We start from the raw sequence: 26210 nt of genomic DNA, 5'->3' as shown, positions 1-26210 counted from the left end.
TTAAGCCATGTAGAGACAGTAGGTATTCAAGTATTGAAGCAATATTTGATTTGTGGGTTTTCTTTTATGGGTCTATATTTTCATGTATAATTGTTTCCTGGTGCAGGGCTTTCAGTGGTAAGGAAAGGCACAGAAATAGTGAGATTCAAATGTAAAACTGCTGCAGACTCTGAAGAAAACCTGCAACAAGTCACAGCGTGTTCAGGCATCCTGAGATGTGCGGGCCTGCTTCGTTCATCAGTTTCTCTTTCAGGCTAGGGTACCACCATCTCCTTGTCTGATCTTTAAAACTGTTTCAAAAAAAAGCAGAAGGATGCTTCTGCGCTTGTTAAAGTAGTTCACGAGTAAAGATGTGCTGGAGTGTCTCTGACCTGAAATGTTAAGGTTGAGCGGCACTGGGTGATGCCAGTTGCTCTGGAAACTTGTCTCAAAGCTCAGCCGTCCTGTCCTCCTCACTGTGTGTGTGTGTGGCCGCCTCCTGAGTTCTTGGATGTGAGGTGGCAGCTCCTTTGGCCTGAGAGATGAGGGCTGACTGACGTTCCCCTGCACCTCCTTCTTCTGTTTCAGAATAATATATAAGTGTTCCATGTGCGACACCGTATTTACCCTGCAAACCCTGCTTTATCGCCACTTTGACCAACACATCGAAAACCAGAAGGTGTCCGTCTTCAAGTGTCCAGACTGTTCTCTCTTATATGCACAGAAGCAGCTCATGATGGACCACATCAAGGTGTGTGTGCCTGTCCTCTGTCCGTCCGTCCATCGGTCGTAAGTCAAGGCTGAGCCGCAGGTGACGGTAAAGCCCGCACGATGCTGTTGAGGGAAGCGATGGACGCTGCTCATTGGTAGTGAGCGGTTTACAGCATGCTGTCACCAGCGAGTTCTCTTGACTGAGAGATGCTTTTTGTTCCCGAGTCCTGGTCTGCATACCACAAAAAATCAAAGCCAAGTAACAAATTCATGTCCCGACTGTATAAAAATAATACAGTTTTAGGTGTTTTTTTCCCCCCTCTTCTATGTGAAAATTATGGCTGTGAAGTTTACTTTTTTGAGAACTTGGTGTCAGGTGGGATTTAGAAATAGACAGGGACTCTGATGAGTTATGTTAAATCATATAAATATTGATGTGTTTGGAAAAATAAAGATTTTTCCCTTGAAGTTACTTAAGCAGTTCTGTTTGCATTATAATTAATGCCCGTGAATCTCATAGTCTTTTTTTTTTTTTAATAAAGTTTCCATGTAAACTGACAGTGAAATGTGCAGGATACGGCACAGTATTTGGTGCCTGATGGGTGCTCAATGAAGTGAATAAGTGTCCAGTTTGGACAACCCACTCTTCCAACTTCCCAAAGGGGCACCCAAATCTCTCTTAGCCTTTTAAGCTCACTAAGGACAGAGCTTAGTGCCAGCCTCTTAGCTGTTCACTGTGGGAAGGTTAAGCAATTTTATTCCTGTGTCATTAGGAGATAATATCCATCAGCTCTCAGAGATTAAAGTGACATCCTTTTTAAAAAGAGAAACAACAGACTCAATATTACCATGACGTCAGTCTCTTAGTTTTTCTCTTAAATGTATTGTACAGAAAAGGTCAGCTGAAAGAGCAAATCAAGTCTCTTAAATTGTTCTAACCTCGGGTTAGTTAAATGAAGGCACCATTAATCCTTGAAAGTTCCTGTGTTGAATGGATGTGAGCTCATGGAGCGTAACTGCCTATTAAAATGGACTTAAAACCTCCGAGAGGCCACTCGCTAGAAGCCAGGTGCAGGGAGTGATGGCGTGGTATTACCAGGGAGGATAAAATGCGCGGGAGAAGTGTTTCGTCATTCTCACTTTAAGTACAGTAAAATCCTCGTAAGAGGTTTTAAAGGTTTTTCCTAAAATTACAAAATCACCTTGACAATAAATACTTAACGAATGATCGGGAAAAACTACAAACTGCTTAAATAAAAACACAGGGACTTGGGAATTAGACTGAAATATTTTAAATGTTTGATAGGAGGGGTGGGTGGGGTGCAAAGAAAAGAAAGAAAAGGTGCTTCTTAAGAGGCTTTTACCTGCTTCCTGGAGCTTATCTTTATGTCTGCAAGCAGCATGGTTAGGGGTCTTCCTGTGTTAATAGCAAATCTGGAGGAATGCAGGGCTGCAGGCGACAAGAGGCTGAAGAAGAGGGGTTAAACCTTGCCCACCAGGAGGAAAGTGGTTTCTCGGCGTTTCACCCTTTACGAGACTCCGTGATACAAAAGCAGTGGGATGCTCACTTATGTTCTTAAATCAAGTATGTTCTGTGCATTCTAAAGTACTGTCCTGCCTTTATGTGTTTAGGGATGGGTCACAACAAAGCTTTAGGGGCACCCTGTTTTTATGTTTATATATCTAAGCTTGTGAATTTATTTGCATTGTCTGATGTCTGTGCTGGTCAGTGTTTCATATGGAAGGAATTAAGAGAAAAACAGTGTTTTTCTACAGACATATTTATTTAGAGGTGGATTTCCACTGGCCCAGTTTAATTCAATTTGTATCATTTCTTTGTTCCGCCACAGTGGATTTATTCACTCTGTGGGACCCCTGTGCTCCATGTGGGCATCTACCTTCAAAGTAAACTTTCAAATTACAGGCATTTAGGATATTTATTGTTACAGGAGCTAAGGAATCATCATTTCCAGGAGAATTAAGTTGTATTTCCTTTATTAAAAAAAAGACATTTGTCTTTAATAAATAATCTTATTGTTACTTAAAATGTGAAAATGAGCAAATCAGAAATTCTCATTTTTGCACACGTTCCATTGCTGTGTGGTCACAGCAGAACCCTTTGCCACTTTTTTGGTGTTTCTATAAGCAAAATGAGGCTCCTTTAGAATACTCTGTTACTGTACTCTCTCTTCTGCTTTTTAGTTAGTGGAAATGTATTTGCCTAGAAAGTTACAAAAGGTTTATCAGAAGATTTAGGGGGTTGCTTTCTTTGTGTTTTATATGGCTGAAAATAGAAACACTCTGCTTCTGTTTTGCAGAGGGCCGTTTAAACACAGGGGCCTCTGTGTGGCATGGTGGCAAAGAGGCCAGTGCATGGTTTTTGGTATAAAGAGATGATGTCACTCCCTGGATTTTCTCTCTGCAAACGCACATGAGTCATCCAGCCCAGGCCCTTTTTACAGCCCAGTTTAACAATCATCTGGGGATCCCTGTGTATATAATTAGGAGGACCCCCCCCCTTTTCCCTCTGGGGTGAGACAGTTTTGAAGAAGGGGCTGATTATGACTCAGCTTAGAGAAGAGCCTCCCTTGACGCAGTATATGCAAGTTCGCCAGAGGACTCAGGGCCTGTCACCTGCCCGCCGAGGACTGGGGCGCTGCGGCCTGTGGGGTCCGAGTCTCTGGGACCCAGGGCACTGGCCGGGCTCGTCCTGGTGTCCTGAAGATTCGAGAGCTCAGAGGCTACTGATGAGAAGCCCCATCCAAAGATAAACTGTACACTGAGGCACAGGCTCGTTTGCTGCCTTTATTTTTGTGGACTCTGGGCTTCGAGAACACAAAACGAAAACCTAATGAGCAAGCTGATCTTCAGGATCACCTTGCACTGGTTTCACCCCCGAGGATTTTGAAACCCTGAGAGTTTATGTTGAGGCTGTTGAGGCTCCTGTGTCAATGACCACAGATGAGCGGTTTGGACAGGCTTTTTGAGCAGCTGCTTTGGATCGTTCACAAGTCTGGGTGCTGGGCCCTGTTGGTAAGAAGGGATGGATTGGGATGAGAGCGAGATTAAAAGTACCAAAACTCTCCCCAGCAGAAACCCAGACTGTTAAGAAGTGTTTCAAGAATGTGGGAGGCGTTCAGGGGAGGGGGAAGGTTTTCTGTTAACAGGCCAGGCTCAGGCCTCTGTTCTGGTCGGCCAGTGGAGGGGCTTGTGCTCCTCCCAGGACAGCCGCCTGAAATGTGTCCGGGCAGGTGTGGAAGGAAAACGCTCTTCCTCAGAAGTGGTCTCGAGTAGAGAGGACTCACTCTGGTACACTGGGGTCGACACTGTGCCGGGAACGATTTGGTCTCAGCACCGAAGGCTTGCTTCTCGAATTTTAACATGGCACAAGCAAACGAGCCTTTAAAAATTATTTGAGACTAGAAACACATTAATTAGTTAACAGCAACCGTAAAAGGTAAATACTCCTTTATTTCTCTTCAAGTGTGTGTTTTGCTTTGGTTTTCTTCTTGCTGTATTAAGAATGATCTCTGAATGAATGTGGAATCATACTGAAACATCTGTATGTAGTAAGATGGCCTATGTGTGCTGTCTTTTAGTGGTGTGGCTTGTGAAAGATCTTTCTTCTCTTTTTATAACCTAGTCTATGCATGGAACGTTGAAAAGCATCGAAGGGCCTCCCAACTTGGGTATAAACTTGCCTTTGAGCATTAAGCCTACGACCCAAAATTCCGCTAACCAAAACAAAGAGGACACCCGATCCCTGAATGGGAAAGAGAAGTTGGAAAAGAAATCCCCATCGCCCGTGAAAAAGTCACTGGAACCCAAGAAAGTGGCCAGTCCCGGGTGGACTTGTTGGGAGTGTGACCGGTTGTTCACACAGAGAGATGTTTACATTTCCCACGTGAGGAAGGAGCACGGGAAGGTAAGTGACCCCTGAAAACCTCCCCGTGGGTGGAAGAAAGATATTCCAAGCTGCGGGTGCTTGCTTGGTTCTGCTGGGAATTAGGAGAGTAGCCTCGAAAATCACTCAGTGGTCTCTGAGCCTCAGTTTCTTAGTCTACAAAATGGGCTTTCCCAGTCCTTCCAATCTCCTTCTGTGATTTTGCTGAGGACCCCAAGGCCAGCAGGGAGTTATCTACGGCACTTGTGTTTATAGCTCCAGAAACTGAGAACCGTGATGAACCAAACTGACAAAAGCATTTGCATTTCCTGGTGAGTTCTGCAGCAGATAAAGGAAGAAGGAGAGAAAGAACGTGGGTGTTTTGAAAATGATCAGTAACATTTGTGTGACTTTTGTGATTCTCTCCTGAATTTGGTGGTGGAAGAGAGACCTCATCTTTAAACCATCTAGGAGAAGCTCTGGTAACTCAAAAATCTCCAAAAAATCTCAGTGTGTGTATTTTTTTCTTTTTAAAATAGTTAAGTTCTCATCTCTTCACTGATAAGGATTTTTTAAATGCCCATTACTAGACTTCATATAAGCAACCAAGATTTTTCTTGTCTGGTTATCTCAAAGTTGTTTGTTCCAGTTAGGATCTAGAGAGTCGGCTTGGCGTTCGGTTGTTGCGTTACTTAAACCTCTGTTACTCTCTCTCAATCCTCCTTCCATTGTATTTTATTGTTTAATGTTGATTTGTTGGGAAAATAGGGTTATGTGTCTTGTAGATTGTCCCCCCGCATTTCTGGATTCAGGTAGTTGCTTCCTTTTGACATTGTTTAATTTGTTTCTTTTTATCCTGTAATTCCTAGAAGTTGGATTAGATTCAGGGTGAATTTTTCAGATGGGAATACGTCATAGGTACTGTATTTTTGTTTCACATCCTGAGGCACCTAATGCCTGCTCGTCCCACTTTCAGTTCAGATACACTGTACTTTTAAAGCAACCATCTTTTGCTTTAATTTAAGCCGATAAAGCCGCAGTTATATTAAAAAGAAACACATAGTTATTCTTGGGGAACCTCTGTAAAAAGTGCATAAGAATTGTAATTAGTATATACCAGATCCTTCAAGTTTGTTTGTATAGCATTTACAAATTACAAAGTTAAAAGCATTACCTTGTAATCTCATCTATGCTATTTGAGGTGCTCATGAAGCTGGCACATTTGAACCTGAATTCACATTCACATAAACGTGCCCTTGAGCACTGATCACAGCAATCACAAATGGCAAAAAGATGTTTTGGTTTATTTGGTTTGACTACACTTGATGCAGTATCTCCTCATATAAAAACTGGTTACTTGACGAAATATAAATGGCTTTGGTATCACATGGCTTATTTGTCTCAACCTTAGATACCCCTAATGGGCCATAGCATCTTAGAATATTCCTGGTATTTACCTGGGTAGTTCTTATGGAGCAGTACTTGATAAAGCAATTATGTAAATGCACAAACAGTAGCTCTTTCAGAGCCTGATGTGGTGAAAAGTATAAGAAAAGTCTTCTTGGCACCCGAGCTGGGTTTAATAAACATTAAAACAAGAGCAGACTGTAATTATCCAGTAGTCCAAACCCTTCATTTCTTACACGTTGGGGGTTTCTGTACACAACTTGGAACATTTCAGAATTCTTTTTTTCCTAAACTATCTTCACATGTGACAGTTACTCTGTCTAGAATGTAAGATGAAGAGAAGGCTCGGAGAAAGCTGTTGGGATGAGGAGGTAGCTTGGGAGCCTTCGCTGTGGGACCACCGCCCCTCGCAGAGGGGATGTTTGGCTTCGCAAGGTTTCAGGGTTCGCTTTGAAGATGCGGGGACCCCACCTTTTGTCCACACCCCACCTGCAGGCTTCCTTGCGAATGTTCCCAGTCTTTCCTCTCCCCACCGCCCCCCAACTTCAAGTCTCCCGCACCCCCTGTCTCCCTCCTGCCTTCAGAGAGCCCCGTAGGTGCCCGCCCTCCACACGCCCTTGCTCTCAGCTGGGTCCCCCAGACCCGCCTCACTGGGGCTCCCACTGGAGCAGGTGTTCACCCCTCCGTCTTCACCTCCCCGAGCCACGCCGGTATCTGTCGAGATCAGCGCTTCTTCCTGGAAAGCACTCTCTGCCCTAAGCGTGCAGCGAGACGCTCGCCTCAGTGTTCTGGCAAGCAGGGGAAAACATTTCTCTCCTGGATTTCTGTCCTGGACACATTTAACTCTCTCTGGGAAGTTTCAGTTACCCTCACAGCTTCACTTTATACATACATATATATGTATGTGTTGTGTGTGTGTGTAACTTCCAAATTTCTGTCCACAGCTGCGGTTTCTGCCCTGCATTCCAGTCCCCCCGAAATTTAGCCGCTTGTCAAGTCTTTCACCTTCTTGTATAACTTACAGGAGCTTTAAGCCTGTTCAACAAGGAGCTTTAACTGTTCTCAAATAAAAAAAATCAGAAAGATGAGCTTGTGTCAGTATTATTCATCCAGCAGTCTTGTTCAAGGGGTGAGCCTTCTCCCAGATAAATGTACAAATACACAGAGTTTTATATACAGTTTGGGGGCTCATGTACCACCAGACATGCTTTCTTGGTTGCTCTAGGAGTGGTCCCAGGGACCTCAAATTAGTATCCCCTCAGTGAGATAGTATCTGAGGTCATTCTCACAGATCTCATGAATCTAGAATTTCAGGAACCTGATGGTAAATAAAAAAGTGAACGTTGTCTGCTTGTTCAGATCTGAGAATTGCTCTGTGATCATTGTAGCCATTTTCTCATGTGCTGCCCGGTGCCCCAGCCCATCAGGGATCATTGCTGAGCTTTCACTTGGAAAGGGGCCTAAGGCAGAGTTGCATTCACTGACCTGTGGAACTTAGATGCTGTCACAGCGGACCTTGTGAGACTTCCTGGGGCACACTGGGGTTCTCGGGGGGTGTAGATGGTCCAGTTTTATGTCTAGAAATTAGGAGCATGGGGTTTCGGGGGCTGGCACGCTTGAGTGTGACTCCTTTCTCTGGCTTTTCTGAGCCTGGCCATTTCAGAGAACAGAGTTGAATAGCTTGGTTCTGAACCCCAGGAATGAGAACGTGATGGCTCCTAACAGCAGGTGGCCCTAGGTAAATCTTAATTTTCTTTTGTTTGCAGGGTACTTGGTGGTAGGTGGCTAGGTAACAGCACAGATGGAGACTCTCTCCGCCTCCATCCCAGGACTGTTCTATATAGGGTCGTGCAGAAGGGTCGAGATGGGACGTTGAATTTATCTCTGACTCAGGGTTTCATTTCTCTCTGGAGAGAAAGCTGCCATTTCAGATCAGATTTTACCCAGCATTTCTACCAGTGACTTTTGACTGTAGGGAAAGAAGCTGGGAGGGAGTTTACAAGATAAAGCTTAATGAGTAAGCACGGACTTTTCATCTAGGGTTTTAAAAAATCAAACACGTGGATGTGATGTGGGGCAGAGAGGGTTCAGTTACCTTACATGAAAAACACTCTAGCTTTGTCGCCTGTCTTAAGCCCACCTGTCCTTTATGGCCGCAGAGACAGTGTTCACATCAGGGAGGTGAACGCCCTTTGATGCGGCATTGTAATGGGGCTACTGGCTCTCAAAACTTGATTGTGCATCTGAATCCCCCTGGGGGAGGGCCTGTTAAAATACTCAGTTCTGGGCCCCAGGATCTCCCCAGTTTCTGATGCAGTAGGTCTGGGATGGAGTCCGATAAAATTTGCAATTCTCATAAGTCTACACTTTGAGAACCAATGGTGTGCCCTAGGTAGCAGTAAAAGTCCCTGGAGCCCATTGATTTATACAAAAGTAAAAGTGTATTTCTTGCCCAGTGTGAACAGTTCTCCGGGGCGTCTGTCCCTCAGTGACTCAGTGATCAAAACAGTTTCTTTCATCCCCATCATCTCAGCATAGGCGCCCCTGCAGGAGGGGAGGGGAAGAAAAACACAAAACTGGAGAATCACATGCCCTTGTATTCTGGATGTGACATCCAACACATACCGTTGGCCAGAACAAGTCAGGTGGCCAGACCCTCGGGCAGCGTAGTCGTCACTGTGCCCGGGTGGGGAGTGGGGGACGGGTCCTGTTAACCACCCGGTGCCGTCTCTGCGGCATCACAGGTGGTGCACCGGATTCCCACGGCACTGACTGGAGGCGGTGAGTGATGCAGCATCACTCAGGAAGGCACCCGGAAGGGTGAGGGTCTGGAAACAGTCTCAGGAGGAAAAGAGAAGTTGGAGTCTGAGGGAGCCTTAATAGCTGTTTTTAGATACCTGTATCCTCCATAGGCGAATGATGAATTACAGGGGAGCTGGGGCCCTGCAGGTGAAATATGGATGCAGGTGACCACCCATAAGGGGATGGGAAGGATCCCCCTAGGACTCAGTCTGGGCCCAAGGGAAAGCGCCCGTGGTGATAAATGCAGTGGTGCCATAGCTCCCAGGAGGCAGGCGTGCATATGCCGTCACGTCTAAAAATTTCTCAAACCAGCCATCCGCCTGCAAAAAGCGTGTCTTCTCACCACTGACCCAGTTTGTAGGTTGAAACAGAACGTGCAGGGTCCTTGTGACCTCCAGTGGCGCCCAGTTTCTGGCAGAGCGGCCGCATGTTGGAATCGGCTGGAGAGTGAAAATCAGCACACATGTATCCGCAGGCCAGCTTTCCTGGACGCGACGCTGCGGATGGACCCAGCCCACAGAGGCTCCAGGAGCTGTGGCGCACGGGCGTGGCTGCCCTGCAGTACGTGGAACCTTCCCAGACCAGTTATCGAGCCCGTGTCCCCTTCACTGGCAGGCAGAGTCCTGGCCACTGCGCCGCTGGGGAGGCCCAGGGATGTCTTATGTTTCTGTTTCCAGCGAGTTGGTCAATCCGTTAGGAAAAGCCCCCAGATCTTCTGCCTCCTTTTTTGGCCTCAGTGGCGGGTTCCCTGGAATACTTGGTAGCATCTTGTCTTTCCTGTTGTGAAATACGCTTCCGGCCTACTCTGAGATGTAGGTGGAGAGAAAGTGGCGGGAAAGGAAAAGGGGCACATGGAAGGATGGGGATGCCTGGAAGCTGAGCGGGGCTCTTGATGAGAGTGTGTGGTCAGGTGCCTTTTTAAATCATGGTGAGTTTCCTGGTGTTTGTGTGTGTGCGTGTTTTATTTTATTTATTTATTTATTTATTTTTTAAAGTTAAAAATTCCTTAATTTTTTATTCCTGGTACCACTACCACAATTTACAGGGCAATATACCTGATGTAATGAAAAGAAAAAGAAAAAGACAAAGCTACAACAGATAAAAGACCTCAGGAATGTACATCTAATTGACACTACATTGCATTAATCAATAGCTGCACTTTTTGCAAACTGTGGCTATGACAGTCCTGAACAAGAAGAATTTCCTGTTTAAGCTGCAGTAACTTTTCTGACTATGGATCATCGTTCCTCCTGTGGCAGATTTTTACAGTTCCTCTAACGCATTTGGGACGACTGTCTCAAAGTAACCTGCAGCTTTCCTGACAACTCCTCGCTCCCTCTCCTGCTAAGAACTGTAGCCCTTTTCTTCTGAGTTTTTAGAACCTTCTGCTACCATATCCACCACTTCCACCACCAGATCCATAACCACCACCATAGGGACTGCCCGAGCTTCTTCACCAAAACTATCCCCTTTCATGGGTCCATAATTTGATTGCTGTTGTCCACTATAATTTCCAAAATCATTATAGTTTCCACCACCACCATAGTTACCTCCAAAATTTCCTCCTTCATTGTAACCATCATATCCTCCACCACCGCCACCATATCCACCACCTTGGTTTCCAGATCCTGGTCCACCACCACCGTAACCTCTACTACTAGAACCAGGACCACCGCCATAGTTGCCACCATCACCTCCAAATCCATTGTATCCACCATCACCTCCTCCGTAACTCCCTCGGCTGCCACCACCTCCACCACCATAGCCTCCTCTTCCACCAAAGTTTCCACCACGGCCAAAGTTACCTCCACCACCTCCAAAGTTTCCTCCACGACCCATAAAGTTGCCAGATCCACCTCCACGACCTCTTTGTGATCCAGCAGATTGCATCTCTTGTTTAGAAAGGGCCTTTTTCACTTCACAATTATGCCCATTAATAGTGTGGTATTTCTGAACAACAATTTTATCAACTGTATCATGATCATCAAAAGTTACAAAAGCAAATCCCCTCTTTTTCCCACTCTGCCTGTCTTCCATAACTTCTATGGTTTCAATCTTGCCATACTTTTCAAAGTAGTCTCTCAAATTATATTCTTCTGTATCTTCTTTAATACCACCAACGAAAATTTTCTTCACTGTTAGATGGGCACCAGGCTTTACAGAATCCTCTCTAGAAACAGCTCTCTTTGGCTCCACTACACGCCCATCAACCTTGTGTGGTCGTGCACACATTGCTGCTTCCACTTCTTCAACACAAGAGTAAGTCACAAAGCCAAAGCCCCTGGAACGTTTTGTTTGGGGGTCTCTCATCACCACATAATCTGTAAGCGTGCCCCATTTCTCAAAATGTTCTCTTAAGCTATCATCTGTAGTTTCAAAGCTCAGACCACCGATAAACAGCTTTCTCAACTGCTCTGGTTCCTTGGGATCATGACCCTCCTCCCCCGGCGGCGGCGGCGACGGCCGGAGTCGGGCTGGGGGCGACCGGGCGGTGGTTTTACCTCCATTTTGAGACCGGACTCGCCTCTTCCAACTCGAGTTCAATATGGGACCCTGTGTGCGTGTTTTAAAAGCACCCATCCAACCTGGATCCTAGTGACGCTTCTAATATATGTGTTAGGGCATAATTTTTTCCCTTTATCTTTCTGAAACATGTTTTGAATTATGAAGTGTTACCTCTGCTTTTTCTTTGTCATCCTATTTTATTGTGGTATAAACTACTAGTTAAGAAAATGAAAATACTGTTTGCAGTTAACTTTTGGAGTTAGTTGTCATACAGTTTAACTTTTATTCTTTTAGCCTTACATAGAGTTATTCCTGTTGCTATTAGACTTGCATTACTGAGGGAAACGAAAAGGCCTTTTATTTAATTAATCTGACTCTAAGAAGAGGAATAGATTTTTATCCTGAAACTCATCTTTCAGCTATAGTGAGGTTAATTCTCTGCCAAAACTAGACTATCCTAACAAGAGGCGAAAAAAATCAGTTTCTCCTATTCTTTGGCCTAGAACTTACTTGTGGTTGCCCAGGGTCTCAGAAGAAATGTATTTAAGTCAGTCGTATATTCTGTACTCCTCCTGGTCACTTGGAGAAGGATGGTTTTGCACTTAAGTGTGAACCAGGAGTTGAAGATCACATAAGTTAGAGTTTCTGTATTAATGCTTTGGGCAAATGTACATCATTGCTACTTTTAGGAGACTTACCTGTAATTTTGGGCTTCTCTGATGGCTCAGCGGTAAAGAATCTGTCTGCAAAATGCAGGAGATGCAGGTTGATCCCTGGGTCAGGAAGATGCCCTGGAGAATGGAATGGCAACCCACTCCAGTATTCTTGCCTGGAGAATCCCACGGACAGAGGAGCCTGGTGGGCTACAGTCTGTCACATCACAAAGAGTTGGACACAACTGAACACATACACATACACATCTGTGATTTTGGCTACTGAAGTTGATATTTTATTAATATATTTAGTCTTTTATTATAATTTTAATATGTTTAAAAATTTAGGATGTATTTTAGTATTTGCATGTTTTATTATATTTATGATTGAAATGATACATTTATAATTTTACTTTGTTTCATTAGCTTATTAGTATAGTTTACTATATATGGTTTTATATGTCTTCTTCGTGATTCAGTGAAAAGCTTTTAATATAAAAGTATCAAACATTTTGGTTCAAAGCATATTAAAATACACGTCTGTTGATGATGATGTTGGTGACTTGTGCTGATTTGGAAGGTGGGGTGATGAGACGACGGGTGAGGGCTTGCTACCCGCGTGGCGTGCACCATTTTAATAAACAGTGCACTTATCCTTGAATCAGGCCCTGAGAAAGATGTTGTTACTAACGCCATTTTACTGACGAGGAAAGGAACCATAGGGAAGGCTGATTTATTACCCCAGGCTCTACAGCTTGTAAGTGGCAGAAGTAGGATTCCAATCTTGGCTCCTCAATACAGTGCTAATAAACAGCTACTCTTTGCAGAGCAGAGAAGCTTGATATTTCAAAAAGGGCTCAATTTTCATCTCATTGGCTCTTTCAGTGTTAATATGGAACAGCTGCCAAGTATGTCATTTTCATCTGCTGTCAGTTTAATTTAGGCGCTTGGCCTTGGCTAAAGTTGGTAATGGCATCATTAAACGAGTGTGTGTCTGTGGTTTGGGGAAAACGTTGAGTGTCACAGTTTCAGATTCCTTAGCTGGGACTGAGGACTTCCTTGGAATGACTGCCATGGTGGGGGCAGGGCTGAGTCACTGGAAAAGAGCCTGATGCTGGGAAAGATTGAAGGCGGGAGGAGAAGGGGACGACAGAGGATGAGATGGTTGGGTGGCATCACCGACTCAATGGACATGAGTTTGAGCAAGCTCCGGGAGTTGGTGTTGGACAGGGAGGCCTGGCGTGCTGCAGTCCATGGGGTCACAAAGAGTCGGACACGACTGAGCGACTGAACTGAACTGACTGCATTCAAAGAAGATGAAAGGACAAGTGGGTGACCAGTTTCCCTTCTGAAATTTACTGACTGTTTCATGAGGGACGGGAAATGAAAAATAAAACCTTCAAGAAAGAGTCATAAGTTCTTTTGAAAATGTGACTTAAATAAGATTGTAAAATATTATTCCCAATTTTGTTTATAGCCGGAAGGGATTTTTTTTTTTTTCCAGATGCTTCAGAAAATTTGCTCTTAGATGTAAAATATTTATGTCTGCTCAGATGTCCATTTGGAGAAGGAAACTGCAACCCACTCCAGTGTTCTTGCCTGGAGAATCCCAGGGACGGAGGAGCCTGGTGGGCTGCCGTCTATGGGGTCGCACGGAGTCGGACACAACTGAAGCAACTTAGCAGCAGCAGCAGCAGATGTCCATTGCAGCTATTTTAGGAGACAGTTTTCTGGAAACTCACCAGAGGTTTCTGCAAACAAAGTTGAAGGGCTTTAAATATATTTTTATATATGCCCAGTTATATGGTCTAAAGGGAAAGACGTGGCCTCTATGAACTCCTTTAGTGCACATTTTCTGATTTCACTGAAATCAGACAGGGCATATCAGTGTACATTCCACTGGATGTTAAGTATAAAATCCTCAAATTTAGGGATGTGCGTTTGTGCATGCCAAGTTGCTTCAGTAGTGTCCAACTCTCTGCAACTCCATGGACTGAAGCCCACCAGGCTCCTCAGTCCATGGGATTCTCCAGGCAAGAACACTGGAGTGGGTTGCCATGCCCTCCTTCAGGAGGCCTTCCTGACCCAGGGATTGAACCTGGGTCTCCTGCGTTGCAGGCGGATTCTTTACTGTGTGAGCCTCGGGAAGCCCAATTTTAAGGACGTACAATAATCTGATAACACAAAGTGGTAGGCAGATGTGTTCAGTCCCAGTTAGCAGGTCAGTAGACGTGTCTCTGAAAGTCTTGTAGGATTTTAGGGGCTGGTGGAGCCAGAGCGGGAGCGGCCAGTGGTCCCCATGGAGGGTCTGCGATAGAACCAGTCGACCTCCGATCAGAACTCGGGAGATCAGGCCCAGCGGCAGGTGACAGGTGTGTGATAGGTCCCCGAAAAACTGCCAGAGCGTCTGTTGGGACTGCTGTCTGTCTGTCCCTGGTGGACCAGCCCTCACGGGTGTGTTTGTGGTGGGAGTCCTGAGCCCTTGGCAGCTCACTCGGGCCTTCCCACAGCCTCCCCGCCAGGCCCTTTCCTGCTTCCGGCCCTGCACGCACAGCACGCCTCTTCCTTGTCTTTGCTGCCTGCATTTCCCTTTGCCTGGAAACCCCTGTGTTTGCCCCCCATACCCGGGTTCTCCCCGGGGAGTTCAGCTAGTCCTGGTCAGCAGCCGTCCCCGAGGGGCCCCTGTGTTCGTCTGCATGCCCGTGACCGCCTCGATCGCGACAGGGCGTCCTCTCTTTATCCTTTCTGTCTTCATCAGCAGCAGGGCGAGCCTGGCGAGTGGAAGGAGGGGCCCGGTTGACCCCGGGGAGCGGGTCAGGGCCCCGGGGAGCCAGGCTGTCCCGGCCCGTGGTGTGGCCAGGCCCGGCCTGCGGCTGGTTGCTCTGACTGCTTTGGTAAGCGTGGATGGCACCTGGAGTTTTGCCTTTCCGCCTGGCAGGTGCAAGCCGTCTGGCCAGAAGCGGGTGGCTCCGCGCGGGCTCCCTGAGCAGGTGTTAGCGGGTCACTTAAAGCGCCGCTCAGCCCCAGAATCCTTGCACTTGGAGCGCAGCCGGGTGGTCTTCTGCCCCAGGCCGTGCGGCAGCCCCCCACCCCCACAGCCCTGCGGCGGGCTGCCCCCACCCCCGCAGGGACCCGGCAGGGTGCTGTGATCGGAGACCGGGGGAGACGCTGCTTCCCCGGGCGCCTCCTGTTTATCGCTCGGGGTTCAGGGGTTGTGGAGGCTCCCCGGATGCCAGGCTGGTCCTGCAGCCAGGCAGGAGAAATACATGTCCGTCTGTTCTGGATGAAGGTGCTGGGACTTGCTGGCTTCAGAACGTTTCTTACTGAAACCACCACCCGCAGCCAGGGACTGCCTTTCCTCACCGTCACCCACGAGCGGGTCTCCTCTCGGGTCTCCTCTCTCCGCTGCCCCGGACCGGTGCCCCGCCCCTCCCCCGCGGCCCTGGGTTCTCGCAAACCTCCGTCCCTTCCTGTGTCCCCGGGCTCCCTCCCTGCCCCTGGCGCCCCCCGCAGGCAGATGGAGGTATAGGCCCAGTGGGCCGTGGACTGGGGGTGGAGAGGAGCTTCCTTTATGACCTAAAATGCTCACATTTGCTCCGGGAGTTTTGTTTGTGTCTGTGTCCAACTCCTTACAACCCCTTGCAGCACACCAGGCTTTCTCCTCCCTTAGAGGAGCCGTCTCCTGGAGCTTGCTCAGACTCACGTCCATCGAGTCGGTGATGCCATCCAACCATCTCATCCTCTGTCGTCCCCTTCTCCTCCTCCCTTCAATCTTTCCCAGCATCAGGGTCTTTTTCAATGAGTCAGCTCTTCGCATCAGGTGGCCAAAGTATTGGAGCTTCAGCTTCACCATAAGTCCTTCCAATGAATACTCAGGGTTGATTTCCTTTAGGGTTGGCAGGTTTGATCTCCTTGCAGCCCAAGGGACTCTCAAGAGTCTTCTCCAACACCACAGTTCAAAAGCATCTATTCAGCGCTCAGCCTTCTTTATGGTCCAGCTCTCACATCTGTACATGACTACTGGAAAAACCATAGCGTTGACTAGATGGACCTTGGTCAGCAAAGTGACATGACTGTGGAATTAGTTTTCTTCATTGAACCAGAGCAGAAGATGGTGGTGAGGCTTCAGAATATTGGTTCTGTGTTGCTGTACGGATGTGAGAACACTTACATGTGCTTCTCCAGGAATGTAACAAACATCCATTTGTTACCTCCTTAGGAAAATGTGTTTCTAAGTCCAGCTGGCAGGCCAGATTTTTAAGTTTTAAGAATTTAGCACCCTCTTCTGTAAGCTGATACTATATTGAAGCCCCAAACAACCAGAAAATAATTTTGCATTCCAAAGTGGGGGCGTCAAAGGAAATAGCAAGGCCACCCTGACTTCAGCTGTCTTGGCAAGAATCAAAAATAGATGGCTCTGGGAGGTGGCTCAGAGGTCACAGGGGGTTCAGTTTATAGCTGAAGACTTCAGACCCACAAGGCTGCCTAAAGACCTGGGACCCCTCCCCTCCGCCTCAAGGTTGGATGTTGCTTTGAAGCAGTGCCCCCGCGTGGTGAGAACAAACTCCCGGTTCGGGGCAGGAGATGAGCTGGAGCTCCGGGGCAGGGCTGGAGCAGAGGGAGGTCCTGGGCCACGTCCGTGTCCGCCCGGGGCTCCCCACGAGCTGCCGGTGGAGTTGGAAGGGTTTGTCGGCGGAAGAAGGTGGGACTCCACAAAGTCACTGCTTTGTGTCCACACACACCAGAGTCAGCACAAACCTGGGGTCACCGCCAGCAGGACGCACCCAGGTCAGCCTGCAGCAGTGGACGGTTTGCCCCCAGCCCGCGTGGGCCGCACCACGGCTCGTGTGCTCTCCTGCCTTCCGGTTTGGGAGCTGAGAACACCTGCCTGCTTGCCCCTTTAATGTGGTTTGTTAAGAGGGCTGCAGAAATTAAGACAGACGTAGGACTGGGATTAAGGAGAAAGCCACCATCATCGACTTTAATGTCCATGGTTTTGATATCTGGGCTTGTTTACTTTCTAAAATTACTTTCAAAGTTCTGACAGATCATCTGATGAAAACAGTGATCATCTTTAAAAGGGATAGCTAGTTTCTTTTCTCTTGATTTGTGGAAATAAATATTTATTTAGAAAGATTGTACTTAGGCCTTCAGGGAGTGTGTTTTAATTACTTTAATTTTTTATTCTATAGTAATATTTGTTTCTTTCATAAAACAGTGATTGTCAGGGGGGAAAAAAAAACTTTTCACAATGACCTCTTTTCTATTTAGATTGCTTTTGAACTTAAAAGGGCAAAAAGGCAGTTTTAAAAATTACATTAGGGAATTTCCCGGTGGTACAGTGGGTGAGAACCTGCCTGCCCGGGCAGGGCACACGGGTTCGATCCCTAATCCGGGAAGATCGCACGTGCCGTGGAGCGGCTGAGTCCATGTACATGAGCCGTGCTCGAAAGCTGGGGACGCGCAGCAACCTCGCCCTCGCGGCAACTGCTGAAGCCCGAGCATCCCGGGCCGTGTGCCCTGCAGCCAGAGACGGCCGCAGTGAGAAGTCCGCGCAGCGCAGCGCAGAGGAGCCCCGACTCGCTGCAGCTAAAGCCCGGGCACCGCGTCAAAGGCCCAGCACGGCCAGACACGCATTTAGAAAGGGAAACACTCCGTGTTTCCTTCCCCGTGGCCCCCTCCTTAAAGACTGGGTTCTCTGAGAACAAAAGTCATAGAGGAATAATTGTGTCCCCCACCCAGGGGCGTGCATTTCAAGGGTCGGGGAGGCTCAGAAGACGAAGGACAAACCCTTAGAAAAAGAAGGATGGGAGGGAAACCGAACCAGACTCGGAGGAAATGGGCAGCGCAGAATGCTCTGCTGTGATCTTTGATCCCCGAATGTCTTAGCGAAATACAGCCGTGCCCAGCCCCTGGCCTGTCACTTCTGGTTTTCTCTTTGTGAAAATGCGAAGGAGAGAGAAACGTGATGGATCCGGAGTTGCTGGGCAGGGCCTCTGGTGGAGTTCACGCAGGAGGATGGAGGCCTGGGGCGTGTCAGGGTCTGTGACCCTCACGGTGCCCGGCAGGCGTCTCTGAGTTTTGTGCTGTGATTCTCGCACCTCTGTCAGGACAGCAGTCCTTCTCTCGGCACTTCTGTTCTTCCGAACGTGGGCCCTCGTATCTGCTGTGATTCTGAGCACAGACGCGGCGGTGGGATGCATTTGTTTCCCATCTGCGCTGCGTTTGGCCTTTCATTGTTCTATGTTTATCACAGCTCCCCGTCTCACTTTTTAAATTGTACCGTGTCATCAGCAAACTAGCTTGCCTCAACAGCCAGATAGGAGTCTTAGTTTGTGTGTTGTTTTAAACAGGCGTAGCAGCAAGCCGAAGCGCCTGCCTGTGACCGCGCTTCATTTCTGAGCTGTCGCTTCAATGATCTAGATCCTGGTGGCCCGCAGGACGTGTTCTGAGCACTTCCTATGAACAGAAACTGTTCTCTTCACTTTGTAGTCTTGACTTTCTTTTTTTTTTCCATTGATTTTTATTAGTTGGAGGCTAATTAGTTTACAATATTATGAGTCTTGACTTTCTTTTTTAAACCTGGATTGATTAGTTATCTCTGTTAAATAGATCTGGTTCTGAATGATTGAGACTTGCTCTGTTCTCTATGGAACACAAGACGGGGTCTGAATCGGGCTTAGCAAACTGATTTCACAGGCCAGCCACCTGTTTTTGTAAATAATTTATTGAAATGGACACGCCCATTCATTTGTGTGTCCTTGTCTGTGGCTGCTTTTCAACCACGAGGCAGGGCTGAGTAGCTACAGAGACTTTACGGTCTGCAAAGCCTGAAATATTTATATCTGGCCCTTTATGGAAAAGGTTTGCCAGTCTCTGGTCTAAGTTTATACTCTGTGTGTATTTCCACCAAACCACTCAATCTGAATTTGTAGAAACTTGGATGGTTTAGTACTCAAAGATTATTTTTCTTAATGCTTTCACATGTATGAAATTTGAGTTTCCTGTGCTGTGTTCATCTAAATACCTATTAACTACCCACAGTATTCCACATTAGAGAGGTAGGCTACTTGTGTGCGTACAAGACTGTTTTCTAAAAGAGCATGGGTGGTAGGGGTAAGCAGGTTTACTTCTTTATGTCTTATCTATTCATAGATCAGTGAATTAAAGAAGCATTGATTTTTATTTATCCTGGTGAAGAGTTTCAAGAACCTCACAATGCAAATTATACCTTTTATTTATTTAATAATATGCTAGTGATGTTACACATTTCTTTAGTGAATTTCTTTTTTAATAATCAACTTACTGAGTTATAATTTATATGGAATTTGTGTGTGTGTGCATGCACGCACGCGCTTAGTTGTTCTGTCGTGTCCGACTCTCTGTGACCCCATGGACCATAGCCCGCCAGGCTCCTCTGTCCATGGAATTTTCCACACAAGAAATTCTGGAGCGGATTGCCATTTCCTTCTCCAGGGGAATCTTCCTGACCCAGGGACCAATTCAAACCCTCGCCTCCTGCATCTCCTGCGTTGTCAGGCAGGTTCTTTACCTCTAGTATCACCTGGAAAGCCCATGTGTAACCTAGTACATTTTAATCCTGTAGCAGAGCTATTTTATAAAAGAGGCATATGAGGCTAGATTTTCAACCTGCTCCGGTTATCAGTCTATACTATTTCTTTCTTATAGTCTTTGGTTCCTCTGCATACTTGCATATTACAGGAATTATGTGCAATTCTGAAACTATTTAGAAGAGGCCACTCATTCATTCCTACTTTGGGAATGTTTAGCTTTATGCTGTGTTTGTACTTCCATCCATATCTTTCTTTTATACTATAAATATTTATTGAATTGCATAGCATTTGCTACGAGGGAGCGCAGACACAGTGTGAAATATAAATCTTGCCCAGCAGATGCTTACAACTGGGTAGAAAAAGAAAGGATAAATATTTTTGAAGATAAAACTAGTTTAACTTGGGTGTGAAACAGGAGTCTTAGGAGCATCACAATGTGGTATATAATCAAATGCTAACGTGAAAGATGTTTTCAGTTCAGGTTTCCGCTCGGTACCCGCTGAGGCTCTGTGAGTACAGTGAGCAATAAAATACAGACCAGCCTTACAAGAAGTCCGAGGAGGGTAGAGTGAAATTAAAAATTAAAATTGGGTGTGATACATAGAAGAGGACAATTAGATTTACATCTAAGGTACAAGGAAGAAGATTTGAGCATCACTGTTTGGTAGGGAATCAGCAGGAGTTGGGAGAGGCCAGGGAAGGCTGAAGATAAGAAACCTTATCTCAGCTATCCAGAGAGGTGTTTCTCTCAGCTATCCAAAGAGGTGTTTGGAGGATGTACACGAGGAATTTGCCCTGTGTACAGAGGAGCAGGCAGAGAATGGATGTGGTACAAAGCGGCTGGCACGCTCAGGGCCTGCCAGCAAGTAGTTCTGGACTGTGACATCCCGGGAAGGGAGTGGCGGGAGGCTGGGACGGTGGGGGGCGGGGGGGTGGGCAGGTGGGCCGGCTTCATCCTCGGAAGCCACAGGAAATGCCAGGTGGGCGTGGGGAGAGAAGGGGCACGTGGAGATGCGCGTTTCCGGCAGTTTGCTTGTAGCTGGGGGGCCGTGGGCGAGAGGAGAGGCAGCTGGCTGGAGAGATGGGGAGGCCGTCCGGGGAAGCTGAGAGCTGGGCCGGCTGGAGGGGGCGGGTCCCCTGGGTACCCGGGGGCAGGAAGGCCATCTCAGCGGGGCGGGGAGGAAGGGGTCCTGGTCCGGAAGGTGTGGGTTTGAGAGGCTCTGAACAGAAGGTTTACAAAGTCCCAGGAGATGTAGCTAGAATGACAGGTTGAGGGATAGATCGTGGGCCATCTAGAAAGCCCAGAAGCTTGGGTTTTGCCTTTCAGGTAAGGAGATGGTGTAGTGAAAAGGCCCTTTTGTATCTGATGTGGAATACACTGCCATCTCCCGTCACAGAGGGTGACTCTGTGGGTTCCCAGCCCCGGTAAGGATAGCCTGTCTCTGTGACCACTCCACCCAGCCTCACTGACCAGACTCACCTCTCCAGACTCCATCACTCACTCCATCCAGACTCAGGGTGAGTCGTTGCACTTGTCCATTATCGCCTGCATTTTTCTCAGCGTCGTAAAGCCTGCCCTGGTCCCCTTATCCTAACGAAGCAGCTTTCCTCACCACCACCACCCCCACTTCCTACTCTCTGCCTTCCTTTGCAATAAATCTGCCTGGAATCATTTCATATTTTTCTCTTCCCTGGTTCCTTCTCCCATACAGACTTTAAACCCACCGCTCTGCCAGAGCCACTTTTTATTTATTTTTTTTTTAATGCACCGGGCAGCCTGTGGGGTCTTAGTTCCCTGACGAGGGATCGAACCCGCTCCCCCTGCACTGGAAGCCGGGACCCTCAGCCACTAGACTCGCTGGGGAGGGCCCCACCAGTAGAGCCGCCTCTGCCAGTCTCTCCAGCGCTGCTGCGTCGCCGAGCCCGGGCGCCAGGCCTGGCCTTCCTGGCCGGCGTCCTCGCTGACCTGGTGAGGCTCTCGTCCGTGTGGTCCCCGATAAAGCGCTGGTTCTGCCAGGCCTCTCTCGGTTCTCATTGGCCTTATCAGCCGCTCTCCCCGGTCTCCCTCGTCTCGTGAACGGGCTGGGTCCTTTGACCCTCAGACGGGTCTCATTCAGGCCCAAGACTTCAGGTGACGTCTGTGTCCTCCTGACTCACAGGTCTGTTTAAATCTCTGGCCTGACCTCTTCCCTGTGTTCCAGACGTGCCTCCAACCACCTCTTGAGCCTCTCTGCTTAGATGGCCAGCGGGCTTCTCACACTTAATATAGCCAGAGTGTGACTTAACCATTTTGCTTCCTGTCCTTCCCTGAGCCCGCTCCTCCCCATTTTTCCCAATGGGGAGCTGGTAACTCTGCCCCGACCAGGTGCCCAGGCATCAGAGCTCCTGGGTGATGCTTGATCCCTCTTTTTCTGTCCTCTGTCGCCTGCATTCAGCCCATCCTCATATCTACCTGGCAGCGACCCACCAAATCCAGCCACTCAGTGTCACTCCCAAGCCCAGGGCACGCCATCTCTCCCCCGAAGCGCCTGCCTGGCTTGCTGCTTCCACGCCTGACCCATCTGAACTCTGCCAGTCGTGTTGGTCCTCCGCTCACACCTGTGGCCGGCCCAGAGCCCATGGCATGCTGCCGGAGACCCTGGAGTCTGTGCCCGCGCGCCCCGCCGCCCCCCAGAAAGGGCGTGATGGGGCAGCCCCCGGGGGAGCAGGGAGGCTCAGGAGCGTGTGCGTAGGCGCCCAGCCTCAGTGGGCTCTGAGGAGAAGCAAGTGCCGTAGCGTGTTTGCCCACCGCCCCGGCAGGGTTGGTGCGCGTGTCCCGATGTTGAGCACTCCTGATGAAGGGACACCGATGTAGATCGGTGGTGTCCTCTCTGAGGACAGTCGGGCAAGAAGGGTCAAAGAGCCTGAACATTTTTACAACTTCTCAACTAGACAGTCTTGTCTCTTCAGAACTCTATCCAAAGGAGTAATTTGTTGACGGCAGAAAATTGTATCTGTAAATGTTGAAAAGTGGAAACAATGGAAGCAACCCAGATGCCCATCAGCAGACGAATGGATGAGGAAGCTGTGGTACATATACACCATGGAATATTACTCAGCCATTAAAAAGAATTCATTTGAATCAGTTCTAATGAGATGGATGAAACTGGAGCCCATTATACAGAGCGAAGTAAGCCAGAAAGATAAAGACCATTACAGTATACTAACACATATATATGGACTTTAGAAAGATGGTAACGATAACCCTATATGCAAAACAGAAAAAGAGACTCAGATGTATGGAACAGACTTGTGAACTCTGGGAGAAGGCGAGGGTGGGATGTTTCAGGAGAACAGCATTGAAACATGTATATTATCTAGGGTGAAACAGATCACCAGCCTAGGTTGGGTGCATGAGACAAGTGCTCGGGCCTGGTGCACTGGGAAGACCCAGAGGGATCGGGTGGAGAGGGAGGTGGGAGGGGGGACTGGGATGGGGAGTACATGTAAATCCATGGCTAATTCATATCAATGTATAACAAAAACTACTGTAATGATGTAAAGTAATTAGCCTCCAACTAATAAAAAGAAAAAAAAAAATAACCTTAATGGAAGAGAATGCAGGAAAAAGAATATATATATATATATATATATATATAACATGTATATACAACTGAATCACTTTGCTATACACCTGAAACTAACACAACACTGTAAATCAACTATATTTCAATAAATTTTTTTTTAAAAGAAAAAAAAAAGAAAAGTGGAAACAACCTAAATCATTAACAGAGGATAGCTCAATGAATTATGGTCCACATAACAGCAGAATACTATGGAATCATCAAAGTGTGTGTAGCTGTGTTTGCCTTATAATTGAGAAAACCAGGTTACAAGTCAATGTGCATAGTATAGACTCGTTCATATGAAAACACATGAACATGCATATCCAGAAAAGACGTGGGCAGGATATACAGGTAGAAATTGATAACGGTTACTCCAGTGGCTGGGCTTCCCAGGTGGCTCAGTGGCTAGAGAACCTGCCTGCTGACACAGGAGACGTAAGAGACGTGGGTTCGATTCCTGGGTCAGAAAGACCCCCTGGAGGAGGGCATGGCAGCCCACTCCAGTGTCCTTGCCTGGAGAACCCCATGGACAGAGGATCCTGGTGGGCAGCAGCCCAGGGAGTCACGGAGAGTCAGACACGCGCACACACAACACGCCTCAACTGGTGAGGTTAGAAGCAGTCTTACTCTCTTTCGCAGTGAAGTGAAGTGAAGTCGCTCAGTCGTGTCCGGCTCTTTGCAACCCCATAGATTGTAGCCCGCCAGACTCCTCCGTCCATCCCTAACCTGTTTTGCAGTAGGCCTTTGTTATTTTTGTAATCTGCGACAGTAAGGGAAAGAGTGCAGGCTGTGGCATCTGGAGGCGTGGCCTTTGCTGTGATGTGGCAGCTTCCAGGCAGGCGTTCCTGCAGTTTCCGTCCCCTCCTCACCCCTGCCCCCGCTGTGTGCGCGGCACACCTGTTCTGCACCTGATTCCGGGCTCCCCGTCCGCAGCCACACAGGAGGACAGGCTCCTCCTCCGCTGTGAGGGGGGTCCCTCCCACCTGCCCGCCTCCGCCCGGCGTCTTTCGGAGGCTCTTACGAGATTCAGACCTGCCCGTGTCTCACCCATCTTCTGGAAACAACCAGTGCTTCCTCTCTGTCCAGTGTTTTATCCTGCATTTGTTATTCTGTGATCGCTTTGTAGAACATGCTCTTATTTTTCCAGTAGAAAGTTGTGTATTCAGTTTTTTTTAATTCATTTACTCAGTGAATATTTCCTGACTGTTTGCATAAGCTGAGTGCAGGGATGTGAAGATGAATGAGTCACAGCTTCTGTTTTCAAGGAGCTTACAGGAAAATGTGATTCCTCCTGAAACAAAAATTCAAAAACCAAAACCTTTTTTTTTTTTGAGACAGAGGCACACCATATAAAAAGGTGTTTTAATCTTTGAACTGAAAATTTTTTACCTTAACCCCATTCGTCATTAGAGAGGAATGCAAATTAAACCGCGATGAAATGCCGCTAGCCGCCCTTTGTGATGGCTGTAGTAAAGTAAAACGGCAACATCCAGTGCTGGAAAGGCTGCTGAGCCATCGGAGCGCTCACCCGTTGCTGGGAAAACAAGAAGAGTGCCGCCATCTGGAAAACACCCTGAGAGTTTCTTACGTGATTTACCATGTGATCCAGTAATCCCACTCCTCGGTATTCACCCAAGAGAAATAAGATCATATTTCCTGTCCACGCGTGTTTACAGTTTAAGTATTTATACTGTATACTTTAGTAATTTCCCCAAACGGGAAACAACCAAGAAGCCCTTCGCCTGACAAATGATAAACAAGCAGCGGTCTGTTTGTGCAGTGGAGCATTCCTCCCCAGCAAGCAGCAGGGGATACACTGGGGCGGCCCACTCGTGTCGTGCCGGGTGACGGTGGCAGCCAGGCTCATAAAGACGCGCACATTACACTCCATGGTCCACTCACACGACAAACGGGAAAAGGAAAGCTAGGACGGAAGACAGACCCGTGGTTTTCAAGAGCTGGGTATGGGAGGGAGGGGTTGATTCTAAAGGGGCATGCAGGGAATTTTGGGGGTGATGGACATGTTCTGTGTGTGTGTGTGTGTGTGTGTGTGTGTGTGTATATTTATTCTTTTTTTTTTTCTGCTGCACTGTACAACATGTGAGATCTTGGTTCCCTGACCAGGAATCAGACCTGCGCCCACTGCATTGGAAGGGCAGAGTCCTAACCACTGTCCCTCCAGAGAAGCCCCTAAATCTGCTCTGTCTCTTGTTCATAGTGTCAGTCACTCAATTGTATCCATTTCTCAAAACTCATTAAAAAGGGAGTTTTACATTTTGTAAATTAATACCTCAGTGAATCTGATGTAAAATTTTGAGGCAGCAGAAAAAAAAATTTAAGAGTTATATTCACATGGTTCAAAAATCCAAATAATATGAAGGAATACAGTTAAAATCCTCTTTCCTACCCTTGCCAACCCTTGAAGTTTCTCTGCGCCTGTCTCATCCTCTATGCATCCGTGTTCTCCTTGTTACCTCTTTCTAGAACACAGCTTTCTTTCACAGAACACAGCTTATTAATATAATTTTGTGTCCTGGTTCTGTCTCCACATCATTTATGTTACAGTTCTTTTCATATCAGCACTTTGACGGCTTCCCTTCTTTCTATAGCTTCATGACGAGTATCATTAAGTGTCTATCATTTATTTAACCAGTCCTCCTTGGATGGACCCAGATTTTTTTTTTTCCATCTTTTCACATTAGACACAGTGCTGCAGGGAAAAGTCTTTCTATATACAAAGCAGTTCTGCTATTGAATATGAGGTCTGTGTTGAAAACACAGATTTGTTCCAGTCCAGTTGATACTACATCAGGGAACAGTTGAAGCAGAAGGTGAATTCTCAGTTTGCTCGTGTGTGATTCCATCCCTGAGAAACGCGAGTTCCAGAAAACTGTGCAATGGAGTTGTGCAGGAACGCACGCGACACCCTTGTGCACGCACCAGCGACCTCGTTTCCCAGTGGGGGGTCACACAGGTCCACGGGAAGGGGTCACAGCTGCCCTCTGTTTCCAGACAAGCCTGCTGGCGCCCACTTCCACAGGCAAACCGCGGGCCTCTTCCAAGCTGAAGTGCCATGCTTTCTGCAGCACCT

The 26210-nt window shown here is 47.4% G+C and overlaps 1 protein-coding gene and 1 pseudogene across 1 annotated transcript in view; one reads left to right on the top strand and one right to left on the bottom strand.

Annotated features, from left to right (window-relative positions):
• The window catches only part of ZNF532 (zinc finger protein 532), a 115124-nt gene that overhangs the window by 77099 nt on the left and 11815 nt on the right, over positions 1–26210 (top strand). The window contains 2 exon segments of the mRNA XM_070452448.1: positions 568–730; positions 4334–4615. Of these exon segments, the coding sequence (XP_070308549.1) occupies positions 568–730; positions 4334–4615 (445 nt within the window).
• Positions 9778–11289, bottom strand: LOC139030346 (heterogeneous nuclear ribonucleoprotein A3-like; annotated as a pseudogene).

The sequence above is a fragment of the Odocoileus virginianus genome, chromosome 22 (genome assembly GCF_023699985.2).
Source record: "Odocoileus virginianus isolate 20LAN1187 ecotype Illinois chromosome 22, Ovbor_1.2, whole genome shotgun sequence".
NCBI lineage: Eukaryota > Metazoa > Chordata > Mammalia > Artiodactyla > Cervidae > Odocoileus > Odocoileus virginianus.
Note: the sequence above shows the minus strand (reverse complement) of the source record. Positions and strands in the feature narration are given on the sequence as shown.